We start from the raw sequence: 21,277 nt of genomic DNA, 5'->3' as shown, positions 1-21,277 counted from the left end.
ATCTGCAAGAATGGAGCATTATTGTTGACTGGGAGCAAAATATGGTGAGATACCAAATATACTGAAACTATTTTGTTTCTGACAGTATTTGGAAATGGTCAGATACCACACCATTTTCTAGAAAAAAAGATACTAAGTTTATTCAAATTAAATCCTTAAGAATAAGGAGGTAACTAAATTATGCACGGTTGCTTTTGTTTCAGTTCAATTCCCTTCCCTTAAATCTCACTTTATTACTAACATCATGGTTTTAATTTAAGAACTTTACATTAACTCTGTTTAACTAGATGAAGGTCTTTATCCTCAAAGGCAGCACCTACGGGTATCACACTATTCAAGATGCGCATTCAAATGGAAACAAGATTTAAAAACAAAGCACAAGAGATGCCTGCTAGTCTTACCTGGGAACAAGGCTGTTATTAGTATAATGGTGACTTATGGGCATGTGTGAGGACCGTTACCAGCAAGTCAGAAAAAAAGGAATGGCTTCCCACTCCCAGCAGCAGTTCCATTTATAGCTACAAGGTACTAAACAGTGTGGTTTACAAGAAAAAACAATACACGCATTGTAAATATGTTGTGAGATTGAGAGATTTTTACTACCATTTATCACAGAGTGTAACATGAATGAGAATACAAGCCAAAAGAAATATATATTAGATTTTAAAAAGATGATTTTTATTAAGCACAAACAGCTTTTAATACATTATCAATACAAAGAGGAAAACCATCTGTTTAATGAATTTGATATATCAAAGATTTGATGGACAGGTTGCATACTGGCACAATAAAAATGATTTTTTTTTTTAAAGTATTTCAAATTAAAATTATAGGGTCACCACTGTCTACACTGCAGGTACTTGCCTACAGGCTAAAATTACTACATCACCTGGGAATGGGGAAGCAAAGAGCTACAATTTTTTAAGGTGGAATTCCTAACGCTTTCATTAGCACCATTCAAAGCTTGCATCAGCTGTTTAACTAAGAAGCAGCTGACAGGTCAGGTAAAGCTTTACAGCAAATTTCAGTGCAAAGTTTACAGCTCCTTTTCATAAGATACTTGAAATCTGTGGTTTCATAGCATGTTAAATAATTATGGCTTGATAGATGTACAGTGTTAAGATACTGAGAACATTTAATTTGAAATAAAGATGAGATTTTTATAATGCCTGTGAAATGCTTTTTAATATATTATGCCAAATTCTGTAATATGCAAACAACATGCTGGATTACAAACTGAAGTCCTATGATGAATTGATAGACAAGGATCAGTCTATTAGCTCTCTGGTGTAGTAGCTTCTGGTTGTCTCAGCTGTTGCTTTTTCAGGCTAACCAGCTTCATCTTTTCTCTGATGTGTTCTGCTGCAGAAGCCATATCACTTGGGCTCCCAAAGTATTGTTCAGAACTAAAAAAAAAAAAAAAAAAAAAAAAAAATTAGTGCATGAATATACATGTGAATGTCAAACTCCACAAACAGGAAGCAGCACAGAAAAATAGGCAGTTTTTTCTCTTGAGGTTTAAAGGCCACCTTTAAAGAAGCTTTGAGGACACAACAGTGATGAAATTTGTCACATCTTGGTAAAATTAATGTAAATAATTGTCTTTTCACACCCAAAAGTTTCCCTGAACTTTCAGAACAGTACTTTACTGTTCTGAAAGTTTGCATGAAGATTTCTCAATACTATTTGTACTTCTGTTGTCTAGCTACCTACAAGCCAATCAGAGTTCTGAGCAGCGTGGCAATGAAGGAGGTCTGTCTATCCATGAACTCTTAATGAAGTTGTATGATCTCTGTGTGTGAAGTCAGATATCCCATCAAGTTACATCATCTTTCTCCCAAACTGAAGACAAGCAAGTTGAAATTGATTTAGCTCATTCAAATATAACAAAATAGCAGCTGATGTGTTAGGGAAACCATGAACCAACTTGTCAGCAAAAGGAGGATATGAACAGAATAAATGTTTCAAAAGAAGCCAAACAGGCATCAAACCCTGTTACAATGCACAGAGGTAACAGACTTGGGAAATGGTGGTAGGACAGAAACTTGAGTGCTCTAGAGGATGAAAATACCAAACAAAAATAGTATTTTGCATAGGAGGTGACTAGTTGTGTGCATGATCACAAATAAGGCCACACATTTTTTTCTTATGCAGTCCAGAAGCCATGAGCAGGACAGGGAGGGGAATCTGGACTTCCCAGCAGATACTCAGTAAAGCCCAAAAGTGATGAAGAAGCTAATGAAGAAGTAAGCCCGTTGGCACTTTACGATGTTTTGATGTTTCCCCTGTATTTCTTAAACCACTTCTACTAATGAGAAAACCCTTTTGAAATATTTAACAAACAATTTGCAAAGACTAGAATGCCCAGGGAGGATCAGCATGGGATCTTGGGAGTTAGGACACCTAAAATTCCACTTCTGAGGAAGAAGGCACAGGCAGAATTCAGATGAAGAAATTCCAGATAGGCCAAAAATAGTGTTCAGGATTCAGTGAGGCAGCCTAGAACACAGGCACGCGCACCTGCAGCTCTTGTGCTTCGTGCTTGCATTGAACACTGCACTAGGAGTCAAAACTCAGCAGTGCAGCAAGTTTGTTCTTTAATGGGGAACTTTCCTAGAAGCTTACTGGTGCCAAGGCAAGTTCTGCAAAACACTCACATTTGGTTTTACTCCAATAGTCTACTAAAGTAAATCATTTTAAGACTAAATAGCAACTACTATTTTTATCATGTCACTAATGCATGCAAAATCTGCTATAAAAAGTTTTAAATATAAACAAATACAACATGCTTGTTAGTTCTTGTAGCCTGAAACGCCCTGGCTATTTTCAAACACATTATTGAAAGGATGGTTTCCGTTTAAATGCTACCTCTCCGAACAACAAAGTCATTAAGTAAAAGCATTTTGATTCATCATCTAAAAAAGAGTATCGATGGCATCCTTGAAGTCTCTTTTACCATCCTTATCATAAAGGTACACCACTTATAGGGGAAAAAGTACAGACTAGTTGCTTCAAGCCATATGGCTGGACAGTATCAACTGCATGCAATTCACTTACAGATATTAACATATCTTGCTTTCTTGAAAAAATAAATTACAAACACTTCACCAAAGAGAAAAATTTGTTGAGGCAGTAGTAAAATATTCAGTACACAGAGTGCTACTAGAATACCGCTAAGCTGTGCATTGAAAAAATAGTCTTCTGCCATTCATCCACAATAAATTAAAAATATATATCACATGATGAGCTAGTTGCTATATATCAGATTCTAAATGTAAAGATATATTCCGGAAAAAAGTATGGTTAAACTGTCCTTTTAAAAATGAAATATGACAAAATTACCACCTACACTTGAAGATAATTATATTGTATTTAAAAACAGAAAGAATTAAACCTACTAAGAACACCAACAGTCGTGTAAGAAAAGAGCAGTTTTATGGGGCATTACAAATGGGCTCCATCTTTACATAGAAAAGATTTTATGCTCCCTGGCATGGCATATGCAGTATTCCCTAATCCACAGTTACACAAACACAGGATAAAACTGTTTTCAAGAGTAGGAAAGACGACTTTTTCCAATAAAATATTTATCTAGTATATGGCAAGGTTCATAGGCAAGACAAAAACTATCCAGCACCACATCAGGTATGCACTGACTCAGTTTAAGAGAGTGCATGCGTTTCTGATAAACAGAAAAGCAACGGAGACATAAACAAGTTTGATTAAAATATGACTGTTTAGATTGTATTTTCATATGTTCAAAAATATGTCCATGTTTCTATTTCAAAGCATGCTGGAAACAGAAAATATGGTTCCTTTTTGGGAAACATTCACAATGTCATTCTAAAAATTCTTTTAAGTCTAGGAATGGAAAGACCAGATAGTAGCAAGCAGCCTTTTCAAAAGTGATGAGCTTCACACTCACGTTAATGAGCTGAAGGAATAGTCCACAGCATTCAGAAAGTTACAGTCAAGTTTGAGATTGATCACAGATGTGTAATATTGAAAGTCAAAATAACTGGGATCATTACTCATCGAGAAAGCACCACAAAACTGCAACTTAGTGAGTAGCTGACATGGTAGCTGTTAGTAAAAGTCTTAGGAAAAGACTGGCAAGGAACACTTGGGAAACACATAAGGCAACCATTGCATCAGTCTTTCTAATATTTTTAGTCCTTTGATTCCTGCATTTCAACATCCGCAGCAGAAGTGAAGAACCAGACTTTGCAGCAACAGGAGCCAGACAAGCGCCTCAGCTCTTGGCAGAAGAGCAGTCAATCAGCATATGGAATACATCACTCTTATTTCAGTCACTAGTTTGTCTTCTTGGGTGACTCATTGTATAAAGAACAAAATATGCACACCCAGAGCCTAGTTCCAAGGTCTGGTTATATCTGGTTAAAAGAAATCAATTCTGAGCATCCCCCTGGGCAAGTGTATTTTACTGTACATAGAGAACAGTATTATCCTCACTGAGAATCCATATTCAGTGTACTTTTTGTAGTCTGAGACAGCAACCACTTCTCAATGAGTATGAAAGAGTTACTGTGTTATAAGCTGAATAAATGAAAAAGTGGGAAGAATTCTTAACGAGCATTAGAGCACTAATAATACCTGTTCCATTTCAGCAATAAGCATTCCTAATTCTTAGGTACAGGAGACCATTATGAAACTTGACCAAAAGCACATTCAGAAGGTATTACAGTAACATTTTACACACCCATCAGGATAAACTACAGGCACTGTTAATCTGTCCAGCAGCGATTTCCCAACAGTTTCAATTTCATCAAATTGTTCCATTTCATGAAGAGCTTCAGGCTGCTCTGGACATTCTTGCAAAATCTGTAAAACAATAAGGGAACAGACTGAAGTACACAAAGGATAGCAACTAGTTTTTAAAGTGCCATTAAGTGGCACAGTGAAAGCTCTTTCAGCATCTTCAGCACTTTGTTTATATGAGATCAGTCTTGAACAATCAAAACAGATTGATAAATCTGAAGAATTGAGAATCGCTCAGCTATTCTGAAAAGCTCAGCCAAGTGCAGCTGTGTTGATGTATTTTGTACTACTGCTAAGTGAGTACAAAGAAAAGAAGAATGAGGTCTTGCCAGAAGTCTTGCTATTCCAACAATAACTAACCTGCATCATTAAACATGCAAGACAGTAATATGAAATAGAAAAACACGAATAATGAAGAACCCCTTTCAAGCCATTTGAAAACTAAAAACCATATCCTGCAATGAATTCACACAGTAAATTAGGATCAAAAAATTTGATTGCAAGTCTTTCTGTGCTGGAGTGGGATCCATATTAGTGCTTAAATTCATGCTTTCTTCCAAATGCGCAGTTCTTTTTTCCTCCTTTTTCACTTCCCGCCCAGTTATGAAGCATGGATATTATGATCACAAGTTTCTCACTAATTAATAGGCAAAAATAGTGCCAGCAGAACTTTTGGACAGGACATTTTTTTCAAGCATCTACTTACTTGCTTTTATTTATGATTGCCTAAGAATATAGCAATTAACTACTGTAATAAGGAAAGAATGCTTGTAATATAGTGTTAAGTAAGACTATTTTCAGCTCTTTGGCAGCACAAATGATATACTTCCGCTTTTATGAATCTCCAGCAACTTTTAATTCTCATGAATTCAGAGTATCTTCCATTAATACAAACAAGAAAGGAATGAAGACGAGCATTTTGATAAACTTTTCATCCATGTTTTTATGTAAAGACAACATAACTTTTACTGTGTTCAAAGTTGCATTTTTTTAAAATGACAATGGTGTCAACATTGGAAATGGATGTCCTAAACTGTTTTATTACTTATAAACCCAGAGAAAGAACATTTCCAATACCAAAAGGTCAAGTCCCCCATTATATTCAAGGATGCTTTCTGGAATTCAGGTATTTGAGAACTCCCAGCATTCCCCCTTAGGTAAGATGTTATTGAGCAGCAAGTTTTCCTTAACATCGTTGCTGACCACTCATCCTTCTCTGTGGCTTCTAGCGACATGCAGTAGAAGTGTGAAAGCCACACGAGGATAGAGGAGAGCTTGGAAACAAGCATGTTCCAAGTGCAAAATAAAGGTGCAGCAACTCAGCATGTAAGAAAATGAAATGCCTCAGAGTTTCATACACCTACACAACTTTTAAGAAGATTAAATTATAAGCAGTGTATAAGGCAATTTATTGCTTTCAATTCTGCAAAATTCTTTAGTATCACAACTCTGTACTGTATCTTACATAAAAACACAAATCAAGCAATCTTAACAATTGCAGTCTAAACAAACAAAAAATGCTTTATGATCAACATTACACAGAGTACATCTTAGTATTAACAGTTTTAAAAAAATTACTTCCAGTTCCAATCCAACGCCATCTGTTCAAGATGATTCTCCTTTTTGTTATACAGTCCCTAAATCAACTTATTATGGGAAAATAATAAAGTACTGAAAAAATAATTCTTGTAACAACATAATTCTTTTGAAATAATTCTATTTCTTCAATTCCTATTCTTTCTGTCTTTTAACATTCAAAATGTCCAAAATATGCACTGGGAATTTATTTTTCCTTACATGTTTTTATTATATCATGCTTAGATTTTGATGCTACTTTTCTTATCACACTCACCTTTTCAGCACTTGAATGAAATGCAACAGCAGTTTCCAGCCTATGTACTCTTTCTTCAGAAGTTAATGTAAACTGCTTCCACACTCTGTTCAGTCTTGGAAGGGTGTCCCCTGAGGATCTTGAAGTGCATCGCAGGGACTGGCACAGCACAACTGTAGCCTGCAGTAACTGTCTCCCATAATCATAAGTACTCTAGGGCGGGGGGAGAGAAAGTAAGTTAGAACTTCTGCATTCAAATGATCTTAAAATGACAGCTGACAGATTTGTCAAACCTCCTTAAATCAGATTCACAAAATACATTGAACTAATTTGGTCTACTAGAAAAACACTGCTGACGCATGAACAAAACTGTTTATCAAACCAAATTGTTGCAACTGGCAGTATATTCTTCAAAGAGCCCTCTAAAGTGCAGCACTCATCCTGGCTAAAAAAGAGACCTTCTTCAAAATAGCAAGTAGTGGCTTGGATCTTACATGGGATGCTTGATATCTACTGCCAAGTATCACCAACTCCACTGCCATCATGTTTCTGGTCACCCAGCATCCATGGCATGCTGGTTGACAGCCACAGTCAATTCTAGTTCCTCCTCGTCCTTACATGGTCACTATTCATCACAGAGGTGGTGTAATTTGAAGAGAAACACATCTGTTAATTGGCAAATCTGAACTAGGAGATCCTAAATAACAGCAAGCATCTGAAAACGTACCCGAAAAAGGTCCAACTTACACACGCTCCTTTTGCATATTGAAGGTTTGCAAACAAGTGTACAAAGAAGCCCCATGGCTTTAATGAATTGAGTTTCAGTACCTTTCTGTACAACAGGATTTTTTACTTGGCTGATACAGCCAAGAGAAGTTACTTTTCTTCTATCTCTAACTCTACTAGTACAATGGGCTCCTTTTATGAGCATGACAAACATACTCTGAGTCAGCTTGATCTGGACAACCAAATGAAAGGCAAGCTCCGTTTCATAACATATAACGGACTGAGAAATCAAGCGGTTTACTCGTTTTTCATTATCTTCATTGCAATACTTCAAGCATCATTACAAAGACTGTCTGAAATACACGCCTTTAAAAAAAAGTCACTGTCATTTATGTTCTTGGTTTGCGTTGCCTATATAAAGCAGAACAAACTAAAGGCAGCAGAGCTGCAGTGTCACTACTGCAAAAAATCTCGTTAATCTAATCACCAGTTCCAGCAAACTGCATTTCTTTATTCAAGCATTAAGGTTAACTAAGAAGACAACTAGTTAATAGTGGTTCAGTAATCATATATATAGGGCAGCAATCCGATTTGGAATCTGCACAGATCTCAAATTTCTAGAGAAAAAAGTCATTTCACCTGTGCAACATCAACAAATTTTCTGTGTTTCTCCAGCAAAACTTTAGTTTCTTGAGTATCATCTCCCAAACGGATGTGTGTCTTGAGCAGAGCGTCCAACAATTCACTTAACCATTCTACTGCCTTAAAGAGAGAGGTAAATTTTACAAATGAAATTGAATTTCTTATTTTGGTATAAAAACTTCCAGAGGAGTGAACCAACTGACATAAGCTGGTTGATACTTTTTATTTGGAAAAAATAGTTAATTGATCATGCATGGAATCACCAAATACACTATTTTCAGTCAATTGCTATTTCTTTTTGTATTTTCAATCTGCAAATTCATTTAAATAAAATTACATCTGAAACTGACAAAAATAGTGCCATCAACCCCCATGAATTTAGTCAGTGGACTACAAAGAATAAAATGAAGTTATGCAGCCCTTCTCATACCTGAGCAGCATCTTCTTCACATTTAAACAACTGCACCATCTGAAGCATCTTTAGTCGACGCACGTCTACCATATCCTCACACCTTAAACAGCAGCACAGAAACTACACCGATTAGTTTTTACAAACCTAGTAAAATTCTAGCATTCCAATTTCTTGTCACCACCTGAAGGATACTACAGTGATAGCATTCAAAATGTACATACTCTGTTCAGCTGAGTTAGCTGAAGCCAATGAAGTTCACATATCTTGTCAGTATTACACACAAGTTCTAGCTCACAAACTAATACAAAGCAGGGGAAAGCAAGGAGAAAGAAAAGAGCAAGTTACATTTAACTATATTACAAATAGGGTAAATTTTAACTGTAATACATCCCTTAACTGAAGATAAAACTGTCTCTCTAAAAACGCATTTTTAAAGTAAGCTATCAGTAAAATCTTAATAGAAAACCCTAATGATTAGGACTGTTGTTACTACCTTTGTTTTCTCAGTTGCATATCTTCCATCACTCCTTGGATGTGGTCCACATTTTCTTTGTTTTCAATGGTTACATCTTTTCCATAGGCCCATGATGCCTGATTAGATATCTGATCAAGAAGACTTTGACCTTTCTCACGCAAGCCTTGCAAGCCTAAGTCTAAAGCAAAAAAAAAAAAAAAAAAAAAAAAAAATTCTACAGCCTTTACCGTTTTATGATCCAGCAGATAAAAAGAAAATAAATGAAAGCTGACAGCATTATAACAAGTTTTCAGCATATTATAGCTAATTAACATTTTTCTTCCACACAGTTGCGCGATACTTAAAATATTTATCACCTCTAGGCAGTTGCTGCCTAAACATTCTTTCATAGCAGAAATTACTATTTTATGATACATCTCATATGGCTGACACATTTTTCTGTACCAATATGCCGACCCTTAAAAATCTGTTCTTGCATCTATTATCTGGCAGGTCTACTATGTGTTCTCCTGAAGGAGTATCCAGCTTATGCAGTATTTTATTCCAAGCATAATTACTTCACCCATATATGTTTTCATAGCCCATAGTTTCACAGCCCTTTCTCCTAACAGGATGCACATGACGATATAACAATGTTAAGTATTACTTTTACTAAAACACACATCCAATGCTACTGCAAAATGTTCAAGACAAGTATTCTAAAACCAAATAGATGATTATTTTATTTATCAAAGGGTCACTGCTGGGAAGAGAAAGAAAAGATTATTTAAAGAATTGTATTTCCATGGCTGATTAATATAATAAAAACAAAAGATTCCACCAAGGTGTGTTTACAAAGGCAAAACATGGTAATTGCATGTAAAAAAGATTTATAATACACACAAAACCTTTAAAAGACATTTCCAGAAAATTTGCCTGGATTTTACGCATAAGGAAGTCAAACAGTGGGGCAATATTTTGCAAGAACCACAAGAGGTAGACATTACTTTTCCTGCCTCACTATAATGTAATTATTAAAAGTGTATGATCGAAACACAGAAATATTTTGCTTACCAACACTTTTCAATTTCTCTTCCAGCAGTTTTAGAGTTTGTTGAATTGAAGCCCCATCTGCTGGTGCTACATCTACACACAACATTCCCAGTAAGCCATCCAATTGCTGAGACAACTAAAATGAAAGACAGAAAAAGACAAATTGTATCCATATTTTTTCCTGCCATTGTTAATTAGTTCACTCTAACTGCTCTAAGAAGTTAAATAGCAAAGATCCTGTACTAGTTTTACCTACTTCTTTATACATAAAGAGTATTATTATCAAGATTGTGTCCCCTCAACAACTCCTCGCAAATCATAAGGTTAGTTAAGTACTCATCTTCAGAAAGTTTTACACTTCAGAGGTTTGGTTTTGTGCTCATCTTTCTAAATGTTTGAGAACCTCTCATTTTCAAGTTTCTTTTTGCATCTCTACCAACCAGAAAATTAGGATTAAAACAAAAAAAAAAAAAAAAAAAACTGCTTATGTGCATTCTAAGGGTAAAAATCGCTAGAGGGAAACAAAGCAAAGAAATAAAATACTCCACTACAATCCAGAAGTCATTAGATAAGTACAAGAATGAACATTGGTTTGTTAAAAAGAAGCTGTGAAGAGTATATAATCTTTTGGTACAGTCAATGCATATGCCTGTAATAGAAAAGGACAGAAGAAAGCAATTTTTTTCTAGTAAACTTCTGTTCAACTACTACTGAAGTGTAAGAGGTATTACGGTGTATTTCCCACTTACAAAGGGAAACATTCAGCCTCACAAAGTTTCAGTCCTGGTAAATGAAGACCTTCCTTATTTCCCAAGTGACATCACAACTTTCTTCCAGCTATATCTTTTCCAATATTTTGAATACTTTCAATATCAAGACAGTAAGATACCAACAGCAAAAACTTACATCTTGGGCAACACTGTGGAACTCGAGTGCTGCTTGTAAGAGGTTCTGCCTGAACTCCAGCTGACTGGCCTGCCGGTAACACACGTCGCTCAGCTGCTGCTGCAGCGCTTTCAGCTCCACAAGGTCCTCCTCATCCCCTGCGTTTAGGAGGGCTGCAATCTGCTGATTAAGCTCAACATAAACAGCAAACCATTCCTAAAAATACAAGAAAATTGAGCTTTAAAATATTATTAAATCAGCAGTAAATTTCTTAAATATTTGGGGAAAAAGCACTACTGCTGAAATAAAAGTAACATCTATCTTCAGGTTAAAACAGAGTATCCAAAAATGGAAATTTATTTTTAAATGACGCTGTTTCTTATTTGAAGAAAGTTGTTTCTTATGTAAGGAAAGATTTATACTATTTATTTAAAAATATGTAAAATTCATCTTCCAATATCTTGATTACTGAAAACAAGCAGCAGAGTTTACTAATGTTGCCATGGTGGTGTATGCACAAAAAAAATAGTATGAAAATTTATCATTCTGGGGGATATGGAAACTACTTGATATTGCAAGAACAAATTCACACCTTGCATGAATTACAAGCCTGTAAAGCAAAACATGTCTGTTCAACAGCTTTCATTTTGGTCTATGTTCAATGACCTTTAAATGTCCTATGCATTTCTAATGCAACTGAACAGCACCATCTATTGGCTTTAAGTATCTGATTTAATTAGCACACTTGTCACTAATTAGGATGTTTGCAATTTTTTAAAAAATTATGCCTTAAGCTTCACGTTTATTTACAAAGCATGCAAAATGTACAGCGTAAATATGCATATTCTGATTTTTTTCCTGTTTACCCAAAACCTTTTCTGTCTGCTAACATAAGAAATTAGGTATGAAAAGATGAAGAAAAAAAATGACTCTAAGTTATATCAGCCAAATTTTAGAAGCATAATAAATCTCTCCTCTACTCCAACTGGGGCACTTAAGGTAGGTGGGTGGGGGGATATAGATCTATGGATTCAATAAATTCAGTTTAAACAACAGCAACAAGCAACTCCTGTTACTATCTTTAGACACTTAGACGTACAAATCAACCTTACTGAGTGTGATAAATCAACTACGACATGAGAATCAAAAGAAACAGCATTTTTTTTCATTAAAATCAATGGTTACAATAGTTGATTTTCAGCAAAATAGCTCTGAAGTTGAGAGACTAAAATCAAAAATAAAATATATAATTATGACTTTTTTGTATTATCAGCAGGATAATAATATGGAACTATGCCTCTAGTTAGACACAGCAGTGAAAGGAAAGCTTAAAACCATGAAGACCAATATTTGCCCAAAATGGTATCTCTAGTATATGAACGAACTGAATGAAAAGAACAGTAACATACAATAAAGAAGAAATGACTGAAAAGGGAGCTCAGGAAATGCTGTTTGAATTGTCAGTGTCTGCATGTAGAAAGTCTGACAAGAGGAAACATCCTGGGGGCAACTTTCTCTTTCAGAACACGGAATTTGTTAGAATAAAGTATCTAATTCTACTAAACCATAGGAAGTCTTCAGAATTAGAAGCAACAAAGGTATCAAGTCAAAGCAGTTATAAATCAATGTCTTCAAAATTTCATTATTGTACCTATACTTTAAGTTTAGAACCAATAAAAGCATTTACAAAGAGCTGAAACTTGTTTCATGTAGCTTAATAAAGAGCAAATGTTAACCTATTCCCTGCAGAAGTGAAGGGAGTTCTTCTCTCTACCAAAATGGCTGAAAGGAAATTTACTCCTCCTAATTAAAAGTGAAAATTTAATAACTGCTATAGTGCAATTAAAACAGGATAAATCATACATAAAAGTCAGCATCTTTCTACACTAGAAAATACTGATATGCAGCGACATATTAACAACCTAAACTGCCCATGTAGTCATCTTCGTAACCCATATCACCACATACTCCTCCCCAATTTTTAGATATTTGTGACCAAAATACTCTGTAGATAGTTTCCTGTACTTAGAACTATTTGAAGAGGGTAGGGGAAGCCTCACACTGTGTTGACTCTCGATCTCCTCATGTTTCTGTTGCAAAGCCTGTGAGGCTCTAATTGAATCACCTATTCCCCACTGGGTTCTTAGCTGTTCTGATCCGGGTCCTTCGAGCCAATTCACCACCTGTCAAGAACACAAAGATGACAAAAAAATTAATTAAACCAAAACTAGCATAAAATGAGTTTCAAAACATAAACAAAAATATTTTAAAAGCATGAATTATTACTTATTTTTAAAAGGGCTTGATAGAAGTCTTTAAGCCATTTACATTCATCAAAAGCTTTCATGAGGTAAAAAGAACCTTTCACTGTCAGAACCTTAACCTGTCAGCCCCATAAAAGCATGTCTCCTAGGAAAAGATTTGTCACACAAATACTTGTCATTTCATATCTCTGTCAATGAGCAAGGTTAAAACTGTTGTCTTGATAATGGAGTTAATGTTCAAATGAATATTTTTTTTCTCCCTTAAATGACTTAAAATGCCCATAGCAACAGTGAACTGTTGCATTCTACCTCATGCATGAGTCCTCTCTTTTTTTGGAATATGTTAGCATACACAGAACAAACACACGTTTTTCAAAATCAAACACCTTTTGTATTTTATATATTTAGGCCTTGAATTCATTCATGTACCGGAAACATCTTTCAGTCTTAACAGCAACTTTTCATGGTATCTGCCTTTGCAGAACTCTCAACAAGGTGACATTGATAGCATTTTAGACTACAGTACTGGATTTACTTTTCTGGAAAATTAATAGATTAAGCATGTTAAAATTATTCAAAGGAAAGCCGAGTTGAGTTTTCTTGATATAAATCAGAATTACTAGATGATCCCTATGGCAAAAATGCTATAATAGACAGAAGCAGAAATAGAAACAGAAGCAATCCTGATGAAACCTAATGCACAAGACTAGAGTCTTGAAATAAATATAGGAAAACCACTCATTCTGATTCTTAGGGGGGAAAAAAAGAAAAAAGCATGCAAAAACAGCTTCCTCTATTTTGTATGACTTTAAGCAAATATGACAAAACAGCATCACATTTTTTTCTCTGCTTGTCTTTATGGTTACAATGTGACATTGTATATTGTATTATACTTCCTCAAAATATAGGAACTGAACCATTTCCTCAGTGCCACTGGGCCACATTGTGACCATGATCATGAATGACCATCACCATTACAGGAAGTTTGATCCATTCACTCCAACATCTAGTCATCCATGACTGTAACAAACTTTTTAAAGAAGCTCTACTTCAGAGCATACTCTTTCTTTCCAAGACCATCCTGGCTTTTATTTACTTATATATCATTTCTAGGGTCTTTCAGTTGTCTCTACTCTTCTAGTATCTTTTTGTTTTAAGATGAACTCCCTGTTGCACCCACCATCCCTGCATAGCCATCTCTCTAGTTAAACATGACCTAGAAGTACAGGCATCAAGACCTTAGTGGGGCTTGGAAAACTCAAATACAGAAATCATGGTCCTGCTGAAAGTAGCCCCTTCTGCAGCCAAGGCCACTGCCCTATTTCAAGTGTCCAGCTACTACTGTTCTGCCTCTGAAAAACAGATTAGTTCAGCACAGTCATCCTTGTGGCCCAGGAATCCTTGTGGCCCAACACGAAACCTAATTGAGCCAAGCAGAGAGATCATTAAGAGACACAGAGAAGAAAGTAGTATTATTTTCATAAAATATTCTTTTAAATAGTCAGTGACTAGCCACAACTGCAAGGCTAGGCATATATTTTTTCTAAAGTGATTAGAACAATAATTAACAATTCTGCACGAGGAGACAAAGAGATGATTATCATAATATATCTATATATGTCTGTTAGCAGTGTGCTTAGTAAAACCACTCATCAAAATACCTCTGAAAATGATTACTATCTTCTGCCTCAGAATGAGGGAGGAAAGCATAAGAAATAAAATTATGAAAATTATGAAACAACAAAAGGAGTGGTGGCTTGGAAGAGTGTGCAGGATTCTGAAGACACAAGGGAAGAGGAATGGTCATTCACAAGTGTTTTGAGAAGAGAACAAGAACTAAGCGTATCACAGTTTGCTGAAGAAGCATATAATGAAGATAAAATAGATATACAAATAAAAGACAACCAGAAGCGATAAGCAATATCAAAAGCACGAAGAAGAATGAAAGAGGAACATAACTGTAACACAAGATAACGGGAAACCAAATCATTTAAATCAATCTGCAATGCAAGAGCGTGTGTCATATGTACCCACTCAGTCCAGCCACATACTGTTACAGCACGTTATCTTGCCACTTCTGTTTCGTTTGGCAAAGTAAGTTTCAGAACATTTTGCCTCAATCAGTTTCCTCTACTCCCTCATTATCTTCCTATTTTTCTGTTAAGCTAATTTTCTCCTACAGACTACCTGGAAACTAAATCCATTTTTAGATTTAAGTTTTTTTTTCCCCTCACACACATTTGTATGCTATTTAAAGATCTTTGAAATGTATTTTATAAAACTATCAATATACTACAATAGCTAAGCGCATTCCTCTTATGTGCTGAGACTTAGCTGATTTACTTAGCATACATAGAACAAACCAATAACAATTTCTAACTCAAATATTGCAAAATCAGGCTGATGCCCCAGTAAACAGGTCTATTTAAATGCATTAACAATGGCTGTCTGCCAAACTGCGCTATAAACTCATTTAAATCAGCACATCTTGTTCAAACTGAATAACTTAACCACAGGGAAAAAAAATCCTTATCACCTGAGTATATCTACTGCCATGATAATGTGTTCTACACACTATTGCTTTCATCTTTTACATATTTTTATTGTTTTCAGCTCAAAATATCAAAAAATCACACTCGCATCCCCCTCACTCCCTTTTTCAAAAAGATCAATGACTATACAAGTGCAAAATGCTATTTCAGTACATTTATATTTTTATTGCTAGAAATAGCAAGATGGATCAGTTTTTATATTTACCCCTACCTGGAATGCTGTGAGGTGCAAGTACTTGATTCCTTCCCTGCATATTCGAAATGTCAACGTTTAAAGGTTAAGAACAATATGCGCTCCATTTTCTGATATTCAAACTATTACAGAACCTTAAAAATATAAATCTAATTTCAATAATACATTAATTCAATTTCCTTGATTATTTCTACTGAGACTACACCTATAAAACTGTTGCAAGTGCCAATTACATGCCTACATCCAAAGGACCAAATCAATTCATTACGACCTTTAACACCCAATTGACTAGAAAGGTTTGTAATCACTCTGGTCAGGGTAGCCTGGAAATCAAAAGATGGAAAGTTTAATCACTTTATCTTCAGTAAAACATCAAGGGTTAGGCAAAAAGGAATTAGTGCTGGCTTATTTTCAGTAATGTAGTGAACTCAGTGTGAACAGGAGAAGTTTTCCAACTCACAAGCTAAACTGCAGCCAAATGTGTCTTATGTGTGAGTGGTTGTTTTTTTTGCTACCATGCGAGGCATTTGAGCCGCTGACAGCACAAGAGCGGCTACATGTTATGTAGCAAAGGGATTCTTCATAAACACAGCGGGGAGAGGAGAGAGACTCCATCTGGATTCTGTATGCTAAACCTATCTGTGTATCAAAACATGGTGACTTTGGAAACTCACTGAATGTAGCCAAAGCATAAAGGACCAAGTCAAACCAGCATGTCACATTCTGAGAAGTGAAAGGGATCATAAAGACTGGAATGAAGATCTTCATCCCTGATTTGTACTGGTAGGAAGTAACACCCTGGGGCACAAACTCAAACTTGCATCTCATAGTATGAAGAGCAGCTTTGTGCTTACCTGCATCACTTTCTGCTGAATCTCCTCTAGTTGGGTTCTCTTGCTACGCTGCCTACACACTTCCTGGTAGCGGGTGTACTGCTCTCGGAGCGAGTCCAGCAGCTTCATGACCTGCGGCTGAGCCAGCAGCTCATCATCCATTGGAGACCAGGACACCCCTCCGTCCGAGCCGTTGAATCGACGCTGTTGTAACTCAGATAGTAACTCATGACCTTTAAAGATATCAATAGTGACACGGCTCACTGAGATCCAAAAAGCAAATCCCAAAGACAAAATTTTGCCTTTGTAGGCAAAATTGCTTTTAGATCCCCTGGTGATACATCTTTTATGCACTGGGCACATTTACTGATATAATTTTATTAACAACAGGCAGCAAATCATCCAGTGTGTGGGGTTCTGTCAGTCAACATGAGGCAAAAATCATCTGACAAATTTCAGACACAGAAAAACCTTCGACACTTATACTGAGAATAATAATGATTAACAAAAAAAACTATTCTTAGATTAAATGGAAACTTTGGAAATGTTAATGAATCATCCCAGACCAGGAAGGAAGAAAAAAGAAAAAAAAAGGGTTTCTTCCTTTATGTATGTATGTAATTTCCATTAAAGAATAGAAAAGTTTAACTGGTGACAATTTATTTAATCTTTGACTTCTCAAATGTCAATATAGCGGGTCAAGCAAAGTAAAAGGTTGATGAGTTCCTGAGACACGTAATGGAAGTTTTTAAAGTCAATAGCTCTAAAGAATTGTCATTATGTGATAATTAAGAAAATAATGCATATAAACTAACATTCTTGGGAGCTACTTACTCAAGATTAAAGCTGTTGTTTTGCCAAAGAATCTTACCATTAGAGGAGAATGCACACTTAGACTCTAAAATCTACTACCAATGGCCACTTTATATATAAGAGAGCCCAATGGTCAATGGCCACTTTATATGTAAGAGATTTAACAGCTGCAGGAAGGAACTTGAACATTGTTTCAATTTCAACAATATTCTCCCCCATTTAAATAAGCTAAAGTTCTTATGGAGAGTGCATGTACAGCAGTTCTCTGTAGCAATTTACATACATGATTTGTGTGTTAGTTAGTACAAGGCTACAAGATCCTAAGCACTCTTTAAAACCCTGACCAGTGTGTTGATATACATTACTTCCTGTTCCTACAAGGCACAAATCCATAAAGAAATTTGTAGTCTAGTCTAAATCAGTGGTGGCACTATGCTATGAGTAATAAATCCACCCTGAAAGACATTTATATTACCAGAAAAAAAAAAAAAAAAAACTTGAAACAAATTTCATTACTTTATTGACCAAAATGATCATTTGGCAACTTACTGTACCTGTCTGGAGTACCGTTTCAGGATCGACTGATGGAAGAAAGTTCAAATCTATAGATCTTGAAATAAAGTAATAAATATATTATTAATCATCCTTACTACAGTAGCACTAAACAGCTGTTAAGAGCTTGCATGCTTTTCTTCACACCTCTTCTCCCCCTGTACTCCTCCAGAGAACACATTGTATATAACAAGACATAAAAAGTGCAGATAACTATGAACAGTGCTGTTTTTCACTTTAACAGAACTGAACACCACCACTATCACTGTTACAAGCTTTGTTCTTGGAACGTGACCTGCTGGCAAGGATAACAGCACAAGATTAAAGCCTTAGAGACTTGGTCTGTCATGTAAGGAGTTTCCAACAAAGCCTGAAACTGAAACTTCATCTTCTGCATTTCAATCCAAAACCTTAAATACACTTTTTTTTTTTCTTTTTTGAAATCTGTAAAAAGACCTACTTATCAAAGTCATATGAAATAAACAACTTGTCCCTTACATTGTTTTGATGCATATTTTAACACACTGGTTAAAGCAACAACAACAAAAAACCACAGTTCTTCAGATGGTTTTGCAGCACGTTGACACAAATATTGATTAGAAAGCTTAGCATCCATCATCTTGATTCTAAATATCAAGAAAAACAATTAGCCAGGAAGGCCTGTTTTTTTCAACTTGTATCAAAAGTTCAACCATATGCAGTCAAGAGCTAACAGAACCTGTACAAAAACACCCTGATGAATTTTGTTGTCCACACTATAAGGCTTTAAAATTTCTTTATACGTTTCACAATATATTAAAGACACATCCTACTTGTTTGATATTGTTTTCATTTCCAAAAGTTTATACTGAGTTTATTCTCTTTCAAGAAGTTACCACATACCTCTCTTTCTCTTGCTGAGTTCCTTTATCACTTCCATTGTTAATTAGAGCAAGCTCATCCAGCAATGATGTTGATTCTTTTGTGAACTTTTCAAATACCTAAAAGGATATGTATTAAAAAAAAAGGCAAATTAAGTAACAGACAGTATTGAAGACATCAGTACAAATTTATTCACTAACTCTGTTAATATATTTCAATGGTAATAAAGTGCAATTATTTACCCAACGTTCATACAGTAGGTTCTAAACACTAGAAGAATAGAGTATTGTGAACACAGAATGTTAAAACTCTTTATGGCTGCAGGAGGACTGAAAATTGAATTTTCTTTAAAATTCTTAGTCATTATCATAGAATGGTGATATTGGATATCTTCATCAACTTCATAAAAGCCTCTGAAGAAGGTTCTTCATTATCATATAAGTAGGTGAAATGAAGCTAGTGCTATGTAACTGAAGAGGCATGACCAATATATTTTTGGTTGAAACCTGAACCAAATATGAAGTCTTGTCTGGGATGGAAGTACTGTGCTTATGAACTTTCTGAATGTAAGAAGCAATTAGAAGCCAAATTATAACCACCTAGCCAGGAAGGAAAGAAGGCTTACAGAGGTATTAGCAGAACATTGGCCAAGTTTGAAATTAAGGAAAATGAGGGAGTGAACAGGGGTTTCTGTATAAGCAGATACACGATACTAAAGGCAACCTCGAGATTGTAGATTGGAACACACATTTTAAAAACATATTACATGGAAATGGCAAATATTTTCACCCACGTTTTTACACTGTTTTTAAAACTCAATTTAAATGACTGAAAAACAAATAGCAACGAAGAACAGATTAAGAATGTATTCTGCTATGTGCACTAACAATAGACAAAATAATTAACAATTGATTTTAACAATGTATTTGCTTCTACATGTACACTGCATCCACATGGAAAACTGCACTGCCAAAGCAGCTTAAAACAGGCTGCCCAGAAAGTTTGTGGAGTCTCCTTCTCTGGAGATCTTCAATACCTGCCTGGATGCAGCCCTGTGCCACGTGCTCTAGGTGACCCTGCTTGAGCACGGGGGTTAGACTACATGATCTCTAGCGGTCCCTTCCAATCTCAGCCATTCTGTGAGTCTGTGAAAACCATGCAACAACCAAGAAACCCAGGCCTACAAAACAACCTTACAGACCTGCAGAATGAAGTTTTCCCTCATTGTCTTGGATTTCTCCTACCAGTAGCCTCCCTTTGCAATTACTCTGCCCTGTGCCCAGCCCTTCTATGGTGAAGCTCTACCTAAGAGCTTCCCTAAGAAACTTGTTGCCTCCACAAATTGATTATGTTAGCTTTATCATGCCTTGAGCAAAGCCAGTGTTAGTTATAATGATGAGGCTACTCATGCATTTGAACTGTACAATTCTCTACTATATATGTATGAAAAATTCTTTACATATAAGTTATTACACAAATAAAAATTCATGGTTCAAGACATTTGAAAGAAATAAAGAAAACTAACCAGCCTCTTATTCAGCCAATCCATGTGATCATAGGTGAGAGTTCCTCCAAAATCTTCTGTTAGTTGGCATGGTTCTATATATCGAGTGAGCTTGTTGGCAGATACTAAAATAACCTGCAACAATACAGAAAATTGTACATACTTTTAGCAATGCTCATATTAGATAGTTAATGCTCATATTTTTCCCTAGGAACCTCATAGGTTTTGAAAAAGTGTGTCCAGAGGTACCAAGCAGATGACCTTTTATTTGATATCAAAAGGTGACCCTCGTGCTGCTAAATGCTTACGTAAACAGTTGCAATTAATTTGGGCTTAAAAGATGCATAATTTTGATATAGAACCTACATACCATGCTCAACCCTGTAAGGACATGACCTCTATCACCTTGTTTTTTTAAGGTTTTTCTCAGGTAACTATTCTCTTGATGGTAACTGATGCCTTCTCATTAAGTGATTCTTCACACGATCCATTTTTAGAGACTGCAGTTGCAAGATACAGTGCTGCAGAGCCATTCAAAGAATGGTTTGTGCCACTACCCTGCAGATCCACTCCTGAGTTTGTGCCACACAAGTGCATACATTTGCTGTGCAAATAAGCCCAGTAAGAGCTGTATCAGTCATATTTCTCCCATGAACAGCCAAGTTCAAATCTGAATATGCTCAAAAGCCTGAGTCATTTACCCAGAAGACAATTTTGAAGAGCACCAATTACTTCAGGAAATGAAGAAAAACACTGGGATCCACTGCCAGTCAGACAATGAAATCCTCCCCTCATTTACTGCAAACTATAGCCTCCTAGCTGAGCCTTATCCATATTGAAGACAGCACAGCTTGCTTTAATACATGACATGCTACCACTGGAACAACTCATATGGAAAAATCTGTCTCTGAAAGCAGACACAT

At 35.8% G+C, this 21,277-nt stretch overlaps 1 protein-coding gene across 2 annotated transcripts in view; it reads right to left on the bottom strand.

Moving 5' to 3' along the window:
- Window positions 1-656: 656 nt before the first annotated feature.
- Window positions 657-21,277, bottom strand: part of SESTD1 (SEC14 and spectrin domain containing 1) — a 43,648-nt gene continuing 23,027 nt past the window's right edge. For both annotated transcript variants that reach the window (XM_088527005.1, XM_010222545.2), the window contains 13 exons: window positions 20,376-20,489; window positions 18,872-18,969; window positions 17,992-18,047; window positions 16,646-16,857; window positions 12,843-12,965; window positions 10,804-10,998; window positions 9,919-10,033; window positions 8,884-9,043; window positions 8,409-8,490; window positions 7,976-8,098; window positions 6,632-6,823; window positions 4,721-4,842; window positions 657-1,406 (listed from right to left, as the gene is read on the bottom strand). In XM_088527005.1, the coding sequence (XP_088383131.1) occupies window positions 1,277-1,406; window positions 4,721-4,842; window positions 6,632-6,823; window positions 7,976-8,098; window positions 8,409-8,490; window positions 8,884-9,043; window positions 9,919-10,033; window positions 10,804-10,998; window positions 12,843-12,965; window positions 16,646-16,857; window positions 17,992-18,047; window positions 18,872-18,969; window positions 20,376-20,489 (1,722 nt within the window). In that variant the 3' untranslated portion in view covers window positions 657-1,276. The remainder of the gene's footprint in view (window positions 1,407-4,720; window positions 4,843-6,631; window positions 6,824-7,975; window positions 8,099-8,408; window positions 8,491-8,883; window positions 9,044-9,918; window positions 10,034-10,803; window positions 10,999-12,842; window positions 12,966-16,645; window positions 16,858-17,991; window positions 18,048-18,871; window positions 18,970-20,375; window positions 20,490-21,277) is intronic.

The sequence above is a fragment of the Tinamus guttatus genome, unplaced genomic scaffold (genome assembly GCF_059628265.1).
Source record: "Tinamus guttatus ecotype Peru unplaced genomic scaffold, ASM5962826v1 Tinamus_guttatus_pri_ptg000260l, whole genome shotgun sequence".
In the NCBI taxonomy this organism is placed as follows: domain Eukaryota; kingdom Metazoa; phylum Chordata; class Aves; order Tinamiformes; family Tinamidae; genus Tinamus; species Tinamus guttatus.
Note: the sequence above shows the minus strand (reverse complement) of the source record. Positions and strands in the feature narration are given on the sequence as shown.